Below are 20,328 nucleotides of genomic sequence, written 5' to 3' on the forward strand. Positions count from 1 at the left end.
TCAGTGGCACCAAGTCAGTTCTCCCCAGTGTCAGAATGTCCGCTGCAGTCCCGCAGTCCCACTATAAGTTGCTGATCACTGTCATTACTAGTAAAAAAATCCTGTAATGCAAAAAATGGCCTGGTAAGGAAGGGGGGTAAATCCTCTGGATGACAAGTGGTTAAATGTATCCAATATTTATAATGATTAACTAGTATCATTGTCAATGAGCTACAGACACTATGGGGTAGATTTACTAAAACTGGTGCACTCAGAATCTGGTGCAGCTGTGCATGGTAGCATCTGCTACTTCTAACCTCAGCTTTTTCAATTAAGCTTTGGCAATAAAACCTGGAAGTTGATTTGTTTCTATAAAGGGCTACATCAGATTTTGAAGTCTCCAGTTTTAGTAAATAACCTTGTTTGGTATTGGAAAACTAGCAATATATTTCTTGTGGAGTTCTAGGTGCATTTAGCTACAGGACTAATTCCACAGTAGTGACGCAAGAACTGCTACTACAAAATCACATTCAATTGACAGTAAATGACACTTTGAGCACATAAATAATGATACAAAGACTGCATATCTGTTGGATGGAAATAGTGTGTGGTAATATATTTTGCATAAAAATGAAATAGGTGCGCTGTCCGTTTAGATGATATAACACACTATGACAATTTCACTTTAAACTGTTAAACATACGACACAGTATTAACACCATGACGAGTTGTATGTGCCCAAATTCAAACAGTGAAAAAAAGTCTGTTATGAAAACATTTTTCAGCATGTGGACCATAAGTACCAGCAATTTTTAGTTGAATCTCCATGCTTCTCCACCACAAATAAAATTTATTCTACTTACAGGTGGTACAGACCTCAAGAGGTCAATAGTGACTGAGGATAGGGATAACCCCAAGAGCTAACAGGTAATACTGCAGCATGAACCACCAGCATCTCTGCTCTTCGTCAAAAACAAACACTATACAATGGGCATAACAAATATGAGCCATACAAAAAGGTGGAGCTAAGTAGATCACTCAAAGATACAAAGAATAAGAAGCTTCTAGTTTACTGTGGGGAACAGAGGCATTAAACTGAAGTTCCGATTTCACACAAGATTTAAAGTATAGTACAAAACCTTAAAGTACAAAACTAAATACAATTGCAAATAAATACTAATTACCATTGTATGTAAAATGTACAATTAATGATAAAAAATAAACAAAAATGAAAGAATCTCACCTGATTTGTTTCATTAAACCAGCTATCAGCAGTGGGCTTAGGCTCTGTTATTTGAGGATTATTTAGATATTTCGTAAGTGTTGACTCAGGAATGTTAGTTGTTGCAGGAAAACAAGGTGGATAACAAGATCCTGGAGGTTCTGGAGGAGCCATCCTCACTTCCATGTACTTTAATGTCCCATCTGTGTTCAGGTAAAGTGCTGGCTTATATTGATCCATATAGGACACAGGGAGGGATTTGTTTGGAAAACATGGACCACAACTGCTGTCATAATTCTTTCTAAGGCACCTTACCAATAATATCACAAATGTCACCAATGAAACCAAACTGATGGCTACTAGAGAGATAATAAGATATAAGGTCATATTTGGTGCTGATTTAGAATTTGTAAGAAAATCATGAGATTTGGGGCTTTCCTGAGCAATATTCTCCATTATATTTACAATCAGAGTGACTGTAGAGGACAGTGAAGGCTGCCCATGGTCGCCGACGGAAATGACAAGTCGATGTTCTGTGTTATCCGTCTCCTGTAATCCTCGCAGAGTTCTGACTTCTCCTGTATATTCAGAGATGTGAAACAAAGCTGGAATGCCAGACTGAACAAGGCTATAGGTGAGCCAGGCATTGTGCCCAGAATCCAGATCCACCGCAGATACTTTACTGACTAAATATCCAGCAGATGCAGATCTGGGAATGGTCTCTTGTGCAATGACTTCCCCTGAGTTCTCTGGGTATAATATAGAGGGATAATTGTCATTTGTATCCTGAATAAATATGAAGACTGAAACATTGGAAAACAGTTTTGGGGATCCGGAATCTTCAACTCTCGCAGTAATCTGTAGAACTTGGAGCTGTTCATAGTCAAAGGAGCGCTGGGCATATATATTACCAGTGTTGGAGTTAATGTAGACAAATGAAGAGACAGGAGAGCCGTCTATGTGACTCTCCACTATGGAATAAATGAGATTTGCATTATCTCCCTCATCTGGATCTCCAGCAGATACTGTACACAACAGTCTGCCAGGATCATTGTTTTCCGATATTAAGGCATTGTAAGCGGACTGTAGAAATGCTGGAGGATTATCATTAACATCAGAGATATTAATGATGATTGTAGTCTGGCTGCTTAAAGATGGAGAGCCCAGATCAGAAGCAATCAGTGTAATAGTATATTGTGAGACTTTCTCCCTGTCCAGGTGACCACTACTGACCAGAGTGTAATGATTTGACATGGGCTGGCATTTAAAGGGTAAATCTGGTGGCATTATAAGTTTGACTTCCCCATTCTTACCAGAATCATTGTCTCTAACTGTGATAAATCCAACAACAGTCCCTACTAGGGTATTTTCAGGCACCTCATTATTTCTAGAAGTAAATACAATTTCTGGTATATTATCATTCACATCTTGTACTTCAACCTGAACAACACAACGTCCTTCTAGTGTTGGTGATCCTTTATCTACAGCCTTTACAAATATTTCATAAGACTTTGCAATTTCAAAATCTACAGCCCCCTTAATAACTATTTCTCCATTGATTTCATCTAATGAAAACAATTCCCTTGCTGAATCTAATGTATGGTCATCAAATGAATATAATATTTCACTATTTGCACCCTCATCTGGGTCTGTAGCATTTAGTTTTATAACAATTGTGTTTAGTGGTAGATTTTCCATTAGCTTTACCTTATAGCTTGCCTGATCAAACACTGGTGCATTGTCATTAATATCTATGACAATAACAGTTATCTGAGTGGATCCTGATCGGGGAGGTTCTCCTCCATCAATGGCAGACAAAATGAGCTTGTGTTCGGATTTCTGTTCTCTGTCTAGATTTTTTTCTAGTACTAATTCAGCAATTAAAGTTCCATCATTTCGATGTTTTTCAGATAAAGAAAAAAAAGAATTTTGATTTAAGCTATAATATTTCACACTATTTTTCCCCACATCCAAGTCTTTAGCAGAGGGCAAAGGAAATCTTAGTCCTGGACTTGTAAATACCTCTGTAATTTTTATAACCTGATCAGTAACAGAGAAAATAGGATAATTATCATTAATATCCAAAATATCAATTTCCAGGCTGAACAGCTCCAGAGGATTCTCAGCTACAACCTCTAAATGCAGCAAACAGCTGGAGCTGGATCCACACAGGCTCTCTCTATCAATCCTTTCCTGTATTATCAGAGATCCATGTTTCTTGTCAATAGTAAAATATTTACTGCTTCCTCCAGATCCCAAATTCACTCTCCTTTTATTAATATCTGCCAGGGTAATGCCTGTACCTTGAGCTATATTCCCCACTACAGTCCCTGGATCTGACTCCTCAGCAACAGAATAACGCAGCTGCCCAGAGACCCAGCCCCAGCTATAAAGGAAAAGGAAGAAAACTACTTGCCATTTCCAAGCATTTGAGAAACATTTGCAGTCCATGTCTTTGATCCTTCCTCTGAGAATCAAGTCCTTTTGTAATCCCAATAGGTATCCAAGCTGAGTTTAAATGATTTGATGTATAAAAAACACCATATTTCCTGCACTGAAAACATCCATAGGGTTCTCATCGGAGCTGCAGCTCTTCTTTGTGTGTGTGAGAAGAGATGGGAGGGTGAATCACTGAGCCAGGGGGAGGAGAGCACAGCCTACATGAACAGATTCACAAGGTTGCTTAAAAAACAGACTAGATGGACTAGTCTGCCCTCTTCTGTCCAAATTTGAGAATTACAGCTTTATTGTGATAAAAAAAGGAAAACAATGCTTTTATGTGCTGAAATTTAGAATATGTTTTAAAATTAAATCAACAGATGATATTACATTTTTAATTTAAAAATCTAGTAATTAACTGTAGTGCACAAATTATTTTGTTTCAGTGCAGCTTCCTTTTAATTTTAAATAAAAGTTTAAAGTGAAACAAAATGTTTTAACCTTTCAGTATCAGCAGTCCCAAAATAATTTTGATTTTGCTTATGAAAGGAATAAAACATTTATAAAGGATTTTATTTTTTAAGAACATTTAGGGGGAAATTTAGAAAAGATTCAAATGTACTATATATAGAATGATGCAATGTAACTGTACAGCAAACACTGTATGATTTGGAGGCATGGAAATGCTTCAGTGAGGTTTAATGTATTACTTATGAATAATGTAGTTCATATGAGGTTCTCCCATGCAACAAGTTAAAAAACACAGATTAAGAATCCTGTCCAGGAACAAGTTCCCTGCCTTCTTCTTACATAAATAGATAACTGTGGTGGCTTGGAAGAGGAAACAAGAAAATAAATGCTTGCACCTTGAAATAGATGAACACTGGAAACCAGACATATTAGATAAAGAAAACATGAAGGTTGTTATCCAATAAAATTAGTTTAGGTGTCAACAAACCATGTGACCAAAAAAGTACTGCTCATTTAGAACATGGCCTGTGGCCACATGATGTGCTGCCTTCCCAGAGGAGCAATCTGGAAGGCTTCCTTAATCTCCTTTTGTTTATTCTGCATTGGTGATCTAGAACCTGGATGTTCATTAAGACTAAAGCACAGTGGTGGTGATCATGTATATCTAGTTCACGCTTTCAAAATCAGTACGTAATTGCGGTCCCAGATAGGGATGAGTGCACTTGTGCAGGTTTGAATCACAGGGGGTTGTTGAATCCTATTTCAAATCCATGAAACCTGAACTTAGCTGTAAACCCCACTGGAGTCTATAGGGAGTACACCATGAATTCTAGTAATTTTCAAAGCTATTAGGCAAGGTTTTGTCAGAAAATGAGAAAAGGAGATAGGGAGCTTGGCACTGCCATTTAACAAAACAAAACATATTTTTAAAAAAAACAAGCAGAGATGGTCCTTTTGATGCAACTTTGAGGGCATGTAAAAACATATATCCTTTAAATGAAATGCTTGAGATGCCTTTAAGCTGAATGTGGTGGTTCAGAACAGTAAAAATTTAATGGACTGCATCAGTGGATTCTAGCATAAAATATTTTGGATGTGTTATTGATATTTTTAACTTTTACATTTACCTTGGCTTAAACACAGCAACAGACCCCCGATCTTATTCATTTCAGCTTGAAAAAAAGGCATACCACTGGATCTGCTTGTACTGCCATGTGCCTTTTCTAATGGTGACAGCACAGTCACCTGAAACCCTCCTCCTCACCGGCCTTATCCTCCTACTCCTTAGTACCAGCAGTACCCCCCAAACATTCCACAGTGTATGCAGTACCCCAGGCTAAACACTCCCATGCTGCATTGTATATTGTAGCATCATTAGTTATCATTAGACAAATGGGAGGTTTATTAAGACAAAATAAGCACAGATGATGTATATCATTAAAAACATTTGCAGTTCATGTAGAAAAACCTGCACCACCTGTAACCTAACTACACCATAATATCTGCATGTGTCCTAAATTTACAGGCATGAAGCAAACATGCACAATGAAGAAAAATGAACTTACATTTATTTTTCATATAAAATGAAGACCAAAATCACATTGCTTATTAAAAAGAGAGGGCTTGAATTTCACTTCCTTTAAATATGAAGAGAAATTTGTATTTTCATGAATACTCGCTAGAATGACAATTATCAACAATAATTTGCACATATTCTCCAAAATACACACAAAGCCCTTCTTTAAAGGACAAATGCACCTTTGCTTCATTGTAATGAGCCTAGCTGACCTATTAACCACTTCCTGTCCGGTTCCATGTACATAAACGGCTGGACAGGAGCAGTGCAGGAGTGGGTGGCCATTTATAAACGTCCTCCCGCTTCCCTGACTTTGCATGCTCCCTGGGAACACCGAACACTGTACGGGACCTCTGTGTGAGGCCCCGATCATGTGATCACTGATTGGCCAATCAGTGATCACATTAATAGTAGTAAGCAAGATGTCACTTCTGACATCATTACTTACTAGTAGTGAAATCTGTGAATGACAACAGAGGTCCCATGGTACAAGGCTATTCACAACAGCCTTGTACCATGTGACAAGCTATGATCAATTACAGCTCTCTCAGTATTTCTCAATGGCTGCAAGAATGCAGCCAGAGAGAAGGAGAAATGATTGCTTTTACAGCCTTTATGGGTTTAAAAGCAATCAGTGTAAAAAAAAAAATCTTCATCACCCCCCACAAGTAGTACAGTGTCACTATGGTGACACTGTACTGCTAGCGTGATAGTATGTTAAAAAACATAAATAATAATATAAAAAAAATAAAAATGTAAAAAAAAATTTTTGGTTATAAACTAATTTGTTTTTTTTCTTTACTAAAAAGATAGCTGAATACATTTTGGCCAAGATTTATGAAGAAAGATTATTTATTTGCAAAATAATATAAGAAAAACACTTTTTTTTCAAAATGTTTGGACTTTTTCATTTATATAGCAAAAAAAATAAAAATCCCAGAGGTGAATAAATACCACCAAAATAAAGTTTTATCTGTCTCAAAAAAATGCTTAAAAATTAATATGGGTACAGTGTTGTATGACTGCGCAATTGTCATTCAAAATGTGATAGACCTGAAAGCTGAAAATTGGCCTGGACAAGAAGGGGGTGAAAGTGTCCAGACTGGAAGTGGTTAAACTAGCAACAGAAATTATATACCTTTTTTTCCACATAAATTAAGTGTCAGGCAAAATTTTGCCATGGTGTGCCTAGTTTATCTCTGTTGTTAAAATCAATGTAAATGGTGGCCACGAACATCCCCGCCAACTGACTTTTCAGGCTGCTGTGGAGGAGCGAGTACATAGGAAGTACTGTCTCATACTCTACGAGTCCTAGCATTTAATGCACTTAAGGAAACTCAGCCAACCAATCAGCTAACAGGTGGACAGTGCTAACAGAGGGTAGTTTATTGCTTGAAGCTTCAACAGTAAAACAAATCTTGCTTGCATACTGGGTAGCATTTATGGGTACTTATTTTTCCACAAAAACCTGAGTAGTCAATTAGATATAAGCTGGCAAGATTTTGATTTATGTTATCAACAGAGTTAAGTTGGCAGACCACAGAAAAAATAATATCATTTGTAATACTGATTTAGTAAGTGTGCTAGCCTCATTACAATATTGATTTTTAAAGCAAAGGTGCAATTGTCCTTTAAAGGACAATTTACTCAAAATCAATATTAAAGTTTTTGACAGAGACTGGGAAACCATCTGAAAGTTTTTTATATTTCTCAGCGACCCTATTGGTAATATATCTGTACTTAATTTCCTAAGTTTGCACACATGCTGTGGCTATTATGAGAGCTTCCTGTATACCCTGTTGGATTGTTAATAATTCCATATGGCGGGGAATGCAGCAGGAGGCACTGGAACACACAAAGGATGTCATAATCACCCACAACTTCCAGGTAGACAGAAACAAAGTAAGAATTATTAAAAAGAGATCTTGGGACATTTAAGAGGGCAGGGCCTCACACTGGCCACTGAACACTATATATTTAAAAAATACACTTTTAAATGGCCTGAACTGCGATACACTAAAACAGGGACTTCAGAGAATAAAATTTCATTGCACCGTCAGTTGCTTCACATCTCTAGGCATTACATTGCAAGAGCAGTTCTGAATAGCAGTATCTGTGATGCTTAAAGCAATATTCATGAATCAGGGAGGAAAACAGAACAAAGTCTAATCCTTCAATTAGCAAGAGCAAGGAAGGTTTGCATTAATAGAAGAGAAGAGACATTGAACATACAGTAAATACAGACTTGAACCTTATAATTGATTTCCCTTGATAAGAATTAAAGCATAACCAAAGTTTTAGAGGATAAGATCTTGAAATAGTTACAAATAAACACGCTAAGTTTTCCATTGCTCGAGGTGACAGCTATGCAATGACACACTAAAGCTGGCCATGGATGGATCAAAATTCAATCTGTTCATAAGGGATCCGCTGAATTTAAATCTCTCTATGGACATTCCCACTCAACAGAAGTCTGTCAAATGTTTGCAGCCAATCGGTTACAGTGCTGATCAGTGTATTCTGATAGCAGAGGAGTCCCCACTGTCAGAATACAATAGCACAGCAGGAAAGAACCATGTGTGGCCAGCGTAAAAGTAATTACAAATAAATATACTGTACTAATAAACTAATACCGTTGTTATCAACAAGATACAGACACCCTGGTATTAAAAAAACAGTAATGCATTTCATGTAGTGCCATAGTCCGTGTCACATCCAATTGACATGGACATTAAATTACACTTTGAATACAAAGGTCACATGTGTATGGTTGTTTTGTACATACTATTTAAAGTCCATATTTGTTCAAACTAATTTTATCAACCATCCTATTGGAGGCCCATCAGTGCAATTTTTAGGTAAAATAAAAAGATGAATGTATGCTTACTAAATAAACCAAGAAGCAATTACTATGCAATGGTATTGGATGGTAAATATAAGCTATGAAGAGAGGTGGAGCAACCAGCAGAACAATCAAGGAAAGAAATAAATACTAAGCCTCATTCAATCTAATAGCTTACTATGGAAAACAGGGATACCAAACTGAACTTTTGATTTAAGTGTGGTATGACAGCTTAAAGTACAAAGCTAAAATGTTTAACTCCAAAATATAATGTAAAAAACATACATGATATCAATTGATCACAAATGATAGAATCTCACCTGTTGTGTTTCATTATACCAGCTGTCAGGTGTGTGTTTGGGGAGTGATGAGTCAGGGATATTTGTTGTTGCAGGAAAACATGGTGGGTAACAAGATCCTGGAGGTTCTGGAGGAGCCATCCTCACTTCCATGTACTTTAAAGTCCCATCTGTGTTCAGGTAAAGTGTTGGTTTATACTGGTCCATATAGGACACAGGGAGGGATTTGTTTGGAAAACATGAACCACAGCTACTGTCATAATTCTTTCTAAGGCACCTTACTAATAATATGACAAATGTTACTAAGGAAACTAAACTGATGGCTACTAGAGAAATAATAAGGTATAAGGTCATATTTGGTGCTGATTTAGAATTTGTAAGAAAATCATGAGATTTGGGGCTTTCCTGAGGAATATTCTCCATTATATTTACAATCAGAGTGACTGTAGAGGACAGTGAAGGCTCCCCATGGTCACTGACGGAGATGACAAGTCGATGTTCTGTGTTATCCATCTCCTGTAATCCTCGCAGAGTTCTGACTTCTCCTGTATATTCAGAGATGTGAAACAAAGCTGGACTGCCAGACTGAACAAGACTATAGGTGAGCCAAGCATTGTGCCCAGAATCCAGATCCACCGCAGAGACTTTACTGACTAAATATCCAGCAGATGCAGATCTGGGAATGGTCTCTTGTGCAATGACTTCCCCTGAGTTCTCTGGGTATAATATAGAGGGATAATTGTCATTTGTATCCTGAATAAATATGAAGACTGAAACATTGGAAAACAGTTTTGGGGATCCAGAATCTTCAACTCTCGCAGTGATCTGAAGAACTTGGAGCTGTTCATAGTCAAAGGAACGCTGGGCATAAATATTACCAGTGTCAAAGTTAATGTAGACAAATGAAGAGACAGGAGAGCCATCTATATGATTCTCCACTATGGAGTAAATGAGCTTTGCATTATCTCCCTCATCCGGATCTCCAGCAGATACTGTACACAACAGTCTGCCAGGATCATTGTTTTCTGATATGAAGGCGTTGTAAGCAGACTGTAGAAATGCTGGAGGATTATCATTAACATCAGAAATATTAATGATGATTGTAGTCTGGCTACTTAAAGATGGAGAGCCCAGATCAGAAGCGATCAGTGTAATAGTATATTGTGAGACTTTCTCCCTGTCCAGATGTCCACTAGTGACCAGTGTATAACGGTTTGACATGGGCTGGCATTTAAAGGGCAAATTTGGTGATGTTTCCAGTTTAACTTCCCCATTTTTACCAGAATCTTTGTCTCTGACTGTGATAAATCCAACAATAGTCCCCACTGGGGCATTTTCAGGAACCTCACTATTTTTAGAAGTAAATACAATTTCTGGTATATTATCATTCACATCTTGCACTTCAACCTGGACAACACAACGTCCTTCTAGTGTAGGGGATCCTTTGTCTACGGCCTTTACAAATAATTCATACAATTTTGCAACTTCATAATCTAAAGACCCTTTTATCAATAGTTCTCCAGTGTTTTCATTTAAACCAAATATTTTCTTTGCGGAATTTAAAGTATGGTCATCAAATGAATATAATATTTCACTATTTGCACCCTCATCTGGGTCTGTAGCATTAAGCTTTATAACAACTGTGTTTAGAGGTAGATTTTCCATTAGCTCTACCTTATAGCTTGCCTGATCAAACACTGGTGCATTGTCATTAATATCTAAAACAATAACAGTTATCTGAGTGGATCCTGAATGAGAAGGTTCTCCTCCATCAATAGCAGAGAGGATAAGCTTGTGTTCAGATCTCTCTTCCCTGTCCAGGTTTTTCTCTAATACTAATTCTGCAATCAAAGTTCCATCACTGCGATATTTTTCTGATAAAGAAAAATACGGATTTTGATTTACTCTATAATGTCTCACACTATTTTTCCCCACATCCAAGTCTTCGGCAGAGGGTAAAGGAAATCGAACCCCAGGGCTTGTAAACTGCTCTGTAATTTTTATTTCCTGATTAGTTACAGAAAAAATAGGATAATTATCATTAATGTCCAAAATCTCAATTTCTAGACTGAACAGCTCCAAAGGATTCTCAGCTACAACCTCTAAATGCAGCAAACAGCTGGAGCTGGATTCACACAGGCTCTCTCTATCAATCTTTTCCTGTATAATCAGAGCTCCATATTTCTGGTCAATAGTACAATATTTACTGCTTCCTTCAGATCCCAAGCTCAGCCTTCTTTTGTTAATATCTGCTAGGTTTAAGCCCAGATCCTGAGCTATATTCCCCACTACAGTCCCTGGATCTGACTCCTCTGCAATAGAATAACGCAGCTGCCCAGAGACCCAGCCCCAGCTACAAAGGAGAAAGGAGAAAGCTACTTGCCATTTCCAAACATTTAAGGAACATTTGCAGTCCATGTCTTTAATCCCTCTTCTGAGAATCAAGTCCTTTTGTAATCCCAATAAGTATCCAAGCTGAGTTTAAATGAACTGTTGTGTAGAAAACACCATATTTCCTGCATTGAAAACATCCACAGGGTTTTCATCGGAGCTGCAGCTCTTCTTTGTGTGTGAGAAGAGATGGGAGGGTGAATCACTGAGCCAGGGGGAGGAGAGCACAGATTACAAGAACAGATTCCAAAGGTTTGCTTTTAGACAGTTTGGATGACTAGGCTGCCCTCCTCTGTCTAAAGATAATAACTGCAACTTATTTTTACATTATAAGTAAAAGCAGAGAATTTTTATGTTCAGAGTTTATGAAAAGTAGTTTTAAATGTGATACATGCTGTTGACAGAAAAGTCTATCGAGTTGTTTGCAATTTTTAAATTAATATTAATATTTGTTTAGATATATTTTAGATTGACCCATTTTATCCTTTTAAAATGTAAAATGTGAATAAAACAAAATTTAAGAATTTTGTTTGTTAGAGCAGAAAAATAAAATAAATATGGGCATACATACAATACATCTAGACATGTATTGTATATACATTTATTTACTGCTAGAATTATGAAAGAACTTCTGTAAAATTCTGTAAAAAGTAATGTGATCTACTTGTGAGATAATTGCAAAATATAAACAAAATGTGCAAGATGTACATATATATATATATATATATATATATATATATATATACATATATATATATATATATAAATAACAATATATACATACTGTATATGGTATATATACTGTATAAATATATATATATATATATATATATAGTGGTATTTTTTAGAGATCTCCTACAAAATATTTAGGTTGCTAACAGTACATCTCAAACAAATTGTGCTGCATGTAAGACAGAGAAGGCTATGGTAATTGTACTTTTGCCAACATGCCTTCTCCTCTCCTTAGGAACAAACCTGCCTTAAGATACAATTCTTCATCTGTACTGATAATGACTTTTTCACATATACTGTTCATCCACAACTGCCTGCCTACATATCATTTTGTGTCATGCATACAGTAAATGTGTGTGTGAGTTGGAAATATAACTGTGGGTAGAAAAGTAACACAATGGGTAAATATTCTGAAATACAGCCCAGCTTCTGGACAAGCCTACACATGGATCCAATTCATTATCCAATTGATTATCTTTACAAAATTAAAATATTCACAAACCCAACATTTATGTATATGGTTATATGCATTGCGAGAGTGAATACACTACACATAAATTAGGACAGGCTTGCATTCTATGCCAAGAAAAAAATTATAGAAAATGGAAAAAATACAATATCCATTTGTAGATAAAGCTACATTGTAGCTTTGAGAACGGCCGACATAGACACAGTAACCATTCTGCCAGTCATTTCAAGATCTTGCAATACAGAGTGATCTTGAGTGTGCTCTGTACACTACCAACACGAAATGAAGATAAAGATTATCACATAGGTACAAAGCAAATTTATTACAGGTGTCATTTTCAGCTTAGCAAACAGTATATTCATTTCAAAGAATTCGTTTTCAGAAGTTTCTTTTCTACTATAATAAACCAGCTATCAAGAGAAGTTTATTTTCTACTATAATAACTGGTCCCTTTTACAAGGTATGTTATTATAATATGCATGGGTGAGGAGTGAAAGCCAATAACAAGCTTTCAGAAAATCTCTAGTAACTACCAGTACAAGTTCTCATACACAATAGAAAGTATGATAAGTTATTTAGGGAAGATCTTGTTATTAAAGCGGTTCTAAAGTCAGAATGTTTTTAACTTTATGAATTCTATGCATGAAGGTAAAAAACCTTCAGTCTGCAGCGCCCCCCCATACTCACCTGAGTCTGAGCCTGAGCCTGATCCCAATCCAGTGATGTGCATGAGAGCTGAAGATCTCCTGGGTCTCTGCCTCCTCACTGGTTGAGACACAGCAGCAGGAGCCATTGGCTCCCACTGCTGTCAATCACAGCCAGTAAGGAGGGAACGAGTGGTGTTCTGTGTGCCTCTTCGATACACAGAAGCAGGTCAGGACCGAGCATGCTCAGCAGGGAGAGGCTTGGAGCACCGGTGGGGGAGCAAGGAAGAAGAGGACTGGGGCTGCTCTGTGAAAAACCATTGCACAGAGCAGGTAACTATGACATGTTTGGTATTTTAAAAAAAATTAGAACCTTTACAATTTGAAGCAGTAGACATATAAAAATGTGTTTTTAAAGAGAGAATAGAGGTGTTGCATATTAAGTATGGAAATATGGAAGGATCTACAGTGAGGAAGAGAAGTATTTGAACACCCTGCGATTTTGCAAGTTCTCCCACTTAGAAATCATGGAGGGGTCTGAAATTCACATTGTAGGTGCATTCCCACTCTGAGAGACAGAATTTAAAAAAAAATTCAGGAAATCACATTGTATGATTTTTAAAGAATTTATTTGTCTTGCACTGCTGAACATAAGTATTTGAACACCTGAGAAAATCAGTGTTAATATTTGGTACAGAAGCCTTTGTTTGCAATTGCAGAGGTCAAACATTTCCTGTAGTACTTGACCAGGTTTGCACACACTGCAGCAGGGATTTTGGCCCACTCCTCCACACAGATCTCCTCTAGATCTGTCAGGTTTCGGGGCTGTCGCTGAGCAACACGGAGTTTCAGCTCCCTCCAAAGATGTTCTATTGGATTTAGGTCTGGAGACTGGCTAGGCCACTCCAGAACCTTGATATGCTGATCTATTTTCACCAAGCTGCTTGGCAATTGCCCCATAGCCCTTTCCAGCCTTGTGGAGGTCCATAATTTTGTCTCTGGTGTCTTTTGACAGCTCTTTGGTCTTGCCCATGGTAGTAGTTGGCGTCTGACTGACTGTGGGGTGGACAGGTGTCTTTAAAGAGCTGACAGGTGCTACTAAGTTAAATTAATGAGTGGAGTAGAGGTGGACTTTTTAAAGGCACAGTAACAGGTCTCTGAGAGCCAGATTTCTTGCTGTTTCTTAGGTGTTCAAATACTTATGTTCAGCAGTGCAAGACAAATAATTTCTTTAAAAATCATACAATGTGATTTCCTGAATTTTTTTTTAATTCTGTCTCTCAGAGTGGGAATGCACCTACAATGTGAATTTCAGACCCCTCCATGATTTCTAAGTGGGAGAACTTGCAAAATCGCAGGGTGTTCAACTACTTCTGTCCCTCACTGTAATAGAATCAGAGCCAGGTTATATATACCCAGTTTAAACCATATCTTAGAGCAGTGGTGATCAACCTTCTTGCTATTTGAAGCCCTAAGTGCAGCCTTTGACTTCAACAAATGGTAGCACATTATATTAAGTGAATGTAATACAACCAAAAACTATAAAAGACTCACAACATGGTTAGAAACCAAAATAATTCTACAATACAAGGTCAAAGGCAGCAGATATGTTATAGGAGTGGTTGGAATCTGATGACATACTTCAGGAGACAGCCAGAGACTGAGGACACATAACATAAGACTACTAAAGATCACTGCTATTACAGATTATTTACAAATCAATGTTTCCCCATTTGTTCTCCCCACACCCCACTTAAAAATTACTTGTACCATAGAAAGATCCATTAGCAAAGCTCAGAAGAAGAAAAACATAAAAAATGGGATGAACAGTAAAGAACAAAGAGAAATACTGTGAAAAAAAATTCACCACGAAAATATAGTCCAATTAATGTTTTCCTTCACTGGACCAATTGGGCACCTAGCTGGAGAAAATGCAGACTAATGTGTGCAGGGTTTTAAAGAGTAACAAAATATGTGCCAAATGCTTACACTAATCATCATACATACAATGTATAGCGTTCAGAAAATCATAACAAGTCACTTACAGTTGAAAACTGTAAGAGGTGTTATTAGCCATGTCATTAGATTCACCAATAGCAATTCAATCATTGCAATTACAATATAAGTCCTTTAGTTAACTGATACACACAGTAACTAACATTATGTATACAGCAAGAATACAAATAATAATATAAGAATTTCATAGCTGGTAAAAATACCATATACACATATATTTGTTAAAAAATATATAAAATTGGTAAGAGCTGATGTTGATGAAAAAAACTAGTAAAAAAACAATGAGACATATGCACTAAAGAACAGCAAGAAGCACACTGTCTGAAATTAGACCATGGACATGCTTCTACCAGCCTGTCAAATTTTGCCATGCGGCTGTATCCATGCAGCTGCTGCTTCTATGTTCAGGACAGGGGCGGACTGACCATTTGGAAACTCGGGCACTGCCCGAGGGCCCGGGGTCAGTAGGGGGCCCCATGAGATGCCCCTGGTACCTTTTTCATAGACTTTTTGGAGTTTGGGCAAGGACACAGGGGCCCCATAATCCTCAATTGCCTGGGGGCCCCATGAGTTGTCAGTCCGCCCCTGGTTCAGGAATGCTATTGCAAAAACAAAGGCTTCATTTATTTGGTATGGATGACAGTGCACATTCACATGGGTGAATAAGGCAAAAAACCTCGAAGATGTAAAAAATAATCAAGCTAAGACTCAAGGTAATGCATTTGCTTGTAGTATCAATAGCAACCATTCACATTTCAGCAGTCCTTTTTTAGTTCAGGCCACAAAATTAAAATATCTATTTATTTGCTTCCAGGAGGAAAAAAGATTCTGAACTAAATTGTAATTGCACCAATCTACCTTCTTTTATATCATATATTAAAAATCTTATTTTAACATTTTAAAACATCACAACTGAGAAGTTTCACTAAACCAGCGGACAGAAGTAGATTTTGGTTCTATTATTTGAATATTGTCTTAAAATTTTGTCAGTGTTGAGACCATTGCTAAAATGTACTATTGCAAAATAATAAAAATAGATAAATAAAAAAAACAACATTATATTATCTCACCTGATGTGTTTCATTACACCAGCTGTCAGAGGTGGGCTTAGACTTTGCTATAAACGGATTACTTTGAACGTTTGCAAGTGTTGATTCCGGAATACTTGTTGTTGCAGGAAAACATGGTGGATAACAAGATCCTGGAGGTTCTGGAGGAGCCATCCTTACCTCCATGTACTTTAATGTCCCATCTGTGTTTAGGTAAAGTGCTGGCTTATACTGATCCATATAGGACACAGGGAGGGATTTGTTTGGAAAACAAGAACCACAACTGCTGTCATAATTCTTTCTAAGGCACTTTACTAATAATATGACAAAGGTTATCAAGGAAACCAAACTGATGGCTACTAGAGAAATGATAAGATACAAGGTCATATTTGGTGTTGGTTTAGAATTTGTAAGAAAATCATGAGATTTGGGGCTTTCCTGAGCAATATTCTCCATTGTATTTACAATCAGAATGACTGTAGAGGACAGTGAAGGCTCCCCATGGTCACTGACGGAGATGACAAGTCGATGTTCTGTGTTATCCGTCTCCTGTAATCCACGCAGAGTTCTGACTTCTCCTGTATATTCAGAGATGTGAAACAAAGCTGGACTGCCAGACTGAACAAGACTATAGGTGAGCCAGGCATTGTGCCCAGAATCCAGATCCACCGCAGAGACTTTACTGACTAAATATCCAGCAGACGCAGATCTGGGAATGGTCTCTTGTGCAATGACTTCCCCTGAGTTCTCTGGGTATAATATAGAGGGATAATTGTCATTTGTATCCTGAATAAATATGAAGACTGAAACATTGGAAAACAGTTTTGGAGATCCGGAATCTTCAACTCTCGCAGTAATCTGTAGTACTTGGAGCTGTTCATAGTCAAAGGAGCGCTGGGCATAAATATTACCAGTGTCTGAGTTAATGTAGACAAATGAAGAGACAGGAGAACCGTCTATGTGGCTCTCCACTACGGAGTAAATGAGCTTTGCATTATCTCCCTCATCTGGATCTCCAGCAGATACTGTACACAACAGTCTGCCAGGATCATTGTTTTCTGATATGAAGGCATTGTAAGCAGACTGTAGAAATACTGGAGGATTATCATTAACATCAGAAATATTAATGATGATTGTAGTCTGGCTGCTTAAAGATGGAGAGCCCAGATCAGAAGCTATCAATGTAATAGTATATTGTGAGACTTTCTCTCTGTCCAGATGTCCACTAGTGACCAGTGTATAGCGGTTTGACATGGGCTGGTGTTTAAAGGGTAAATCCAGTGGTATTATCAGTTTAACTTCCCCATTTTTACCAGAATCTTTGTCTCTGACTGTAATAAACCCAACAATAGTTCCTACTGGGGCATTTTCAGACACCTCTTTATTTTTAGAAGTAAATACAATTTCTGGTACATTATCATTTACATCTTGCACTTCAATATGAACAACACAACGCCCCTCTCTTTTTGGTGATCCTTTATCTACAGCTTTTACAAATAATTCATACAATTTAGCATTTTCATAATCTATAGCCCCTTTTATCAATATTTCTCCAGTGTTTTCATTTAAATCAAATATTTTCCTTGCTACATTTAATGTGTGATCATCATATGAATATAATATTTCACTATTTGCACCCTCATCTGGGTCTGTAGCATTAAGCTTTATAACAACTGTGTTTAGAGGTAGATTTTCCATTAGCTCTACCTTATAGCTTGCCTGATCAAACACTGGTGCATTGTCATTAATATCTAAAACAATAACAGTTATCTGAGTGGATCCTGATCTGGGAGGTTCTCCTCCATCAATAGCAGAGAGAATAAGCTTGTGTTCAGATCTCTCTTCTCTGTCTAGGTTTTTCTCTAATACTAATTCTGCAATCAAAGTTCCATCACTGCGATATTTTTCTGATAAAGAAAAATAAGGATTTAGATTTAATCTATACTGCCTCACACTATTTTTCCCCACATCCAAGTCTTCGGCAGAGGGTAAAGGAAATTGTACTCCAGGACTTGTTAACAGCTCTATAATTTTTATTTCCTGATTAGTTACAGAAAAAATAGGATAATTATCATTAATGTCCAAAATCTCAATTTCCAGACTGAACAGCTCCAAAGGATTCTCAGCTACAACCTCTAAATGCAGCAAACAGCTGGAGCTGGATCCACACAGGCTCTCTCTATCAATCCTCTCCTGTATTATCAAAGCTCCATGTTTCTGGTCAATAGTAAAATATTTACTGTTTTCTTCAGATCCCAAACTCAGTCTCCTTTTGTTAATATCTGCTAGGTTTAAGCCCAGATCCTGAGCTATATTCCCCACAACAGTCCCTGGATCTGATTCCTCTGCAACAGAATAATGAAGCTGCCCAGAGACCCAGCCCCAGCTACAAAGAAAAAGGGGGAGAGCTACTTGCCATTTCCAAGCATTTGAGGAACATTTGCAGTCCATGTCTTTAATCCCTCTTCTGAGAATCAAGTCCTTTTGTAATCCCAATAAGTATCCAAGTTGAGTTTAAATGATGTGTTGTATAAAAAACACCATATTTCCTGCATTGAAAACATCCACAGGGTTTTCATCGGAGCTGCAGCTCTTCTTTGTGTGTGAGAAGAGATGGGAGGGTGAATCACTGAGCCAGGGGGAGGAGAGCACAGCTTACATGAACAGATTCACAAGGTTTGCTTTTAAACCTTTTGGATGACTAGCCTGCCCTCTTCTGTCCAAAGATAATAACTACAGTTTAATTTTAGGACTTGGCAAAGCACATATTTTTCAATACAGAAATATGTAAAAAATGAAAAGCCTATTATTTGAATAGATCAGTTATTGATTATATATGGGATAGATAATGCTAACACAGCTACATAAATGTGTATTTATTTGTTTGCAATTTTAAAATATAAAAATATACATCAATACTTGTTTAAAAGTTTATATGTTGATACATTTTATATTTTTTAAATGAAAGATCTAAATAGAATACAAACTAATTTTACTTGACAGAGCAGGAAAATGTTTGAAAATAATATATATATAATAAATACATTCTAGGATTAAAATGCAATTATTCACTGCCAACAATATAAAATAAATAATGTAAAACTAACATTTAGCATTTGTCTGTATATAAAAAAAACTGTCATTTTATTTCATTAAAAAGTTTGGGGAAGTAGATGAGCAAAATATTGCACACTTTAAATTAGTGCAATGTGTTATTTATTTATTACAGGCAGGGGCGGACTGACCATTTGGAAACTCGGACACTGCCCGAGGGCCTGGGGTCAGTAGGGGGCCCCTTGAGATGCCCCTGGTACCTTTTTAATAGGCTTTTTTGAGTTTGGGCAAGGACACAGGGGGCCCCATGATCCCCTATTGCCCGGAGGCCCCATGAGTTGTCAGTCCGCCCCTGATTACAGGTACTTACATGGAGCCATCAATTTACGCAGCACTTTAAATATATATATTGTACTTTCACATCAGTCCCTAACGCTCAAGGAGCTTACAATCTAAGGTCCCTAACTCACATTCATACATACAAATACTGGGGCAAATTTAGACAGGAACCAATTTACCTACCAGCATGCAGAGGTTTAAATGACAGGTAATTTTAAAAAGAAATGTAATAATATTTGCTCAACGTTTTCATTTTTTTTTAAATTCATTGAACTCCAGTTTTTTGGTAGGTATATATATATATATATATATATATTATTGTATATGCATACACAGTAAATATCTAAATAAAGTCTTTGTTGTAAAAATTATTATATACATGACAGAAAGTTAACCAAAATTTGTGATTCTTTTAATGCCCCTTTGGATCTCCTCCAAAAACATAAAGTTGTTAATAGTTCATCCAGAGAAGACCATGCTACATGTAAAGCAATGAAGACTATTAAAAAATTAGATTTGGAGAACAGTTGCCGTGCTTATCTATGGAGGAGTTGTCTATGGAGGAGATCAATGAGTACCTCTGTCTGTCCAATCAGAAGGTAAGCTATGATCACTCTGTAGTGGGCAGGGTCAGTAATACCCTGCCTGTTTATCAAAATTAGTAGGCATAGCACAGTGGGCAGGGTCAATAATATCTTGCTTGTATATCAAAATGAGTAAGCATTGGTGTTTCCAGAATCACATAATACAAGGGAAAGACATTTCCTTTGGTGGGGTGGCCTAAGGTATTATTGCCAAAAGTATTG

General features: G+C 37.1%; 1 protein-coding gene across 42 annotated transcripts in view; it reads right to left on the minus strand.

Annotated features, from left to right (window-relative positions):
* LOC149474319 (protocadherin gamma-C5-like) overlaps positions 1 to 20,328 on the minus strand; it is a 561,663-nt gene that overhangs the window by 128,413 nt on the left and 412,922 nt on the right. The window contains exon 1 of one of the 42 annotated variants that reach the window (XM_089655297.1): positions 16,151 to 18,720. The exons of 39 other annotated variants lie outside the window; for them this stretch is intronic. In XM_089655297.1, coding sequence (XP_089511423.1) covers positions 16,151 to 18,580 — 2,430 coding nt within the window. In that variant the 5' untranslated portion in view covers positions 18,581 to 18,720. Of the gene's footprint in view, positions 1 to 1,222; positions 3,782 to 8,849; positions 11,395 to 16,150; positions 18,721 to 20,328 lie in introns of those variants that run through there. 2 more of the 42 variants (XM_089655788.1, XM_089655410.1) reach the window with 2 other exon arrangements.

Source organism: Staurois parvus, unplaced genomic scaffold (genome assembly GCF_062004578.1).
Source record: "Staurois parvus isolate SC_StPar_1 unplaced genomic scaffold, SC_StPar_1.0 ptg000006l, whole genome shotgun sequence".
NCBI classification, from domain to species: Eukaryota; Metazoa; Chordata; class Amphibia; order Anura; family Ranidae; genus Staurois; species Staurois parvus.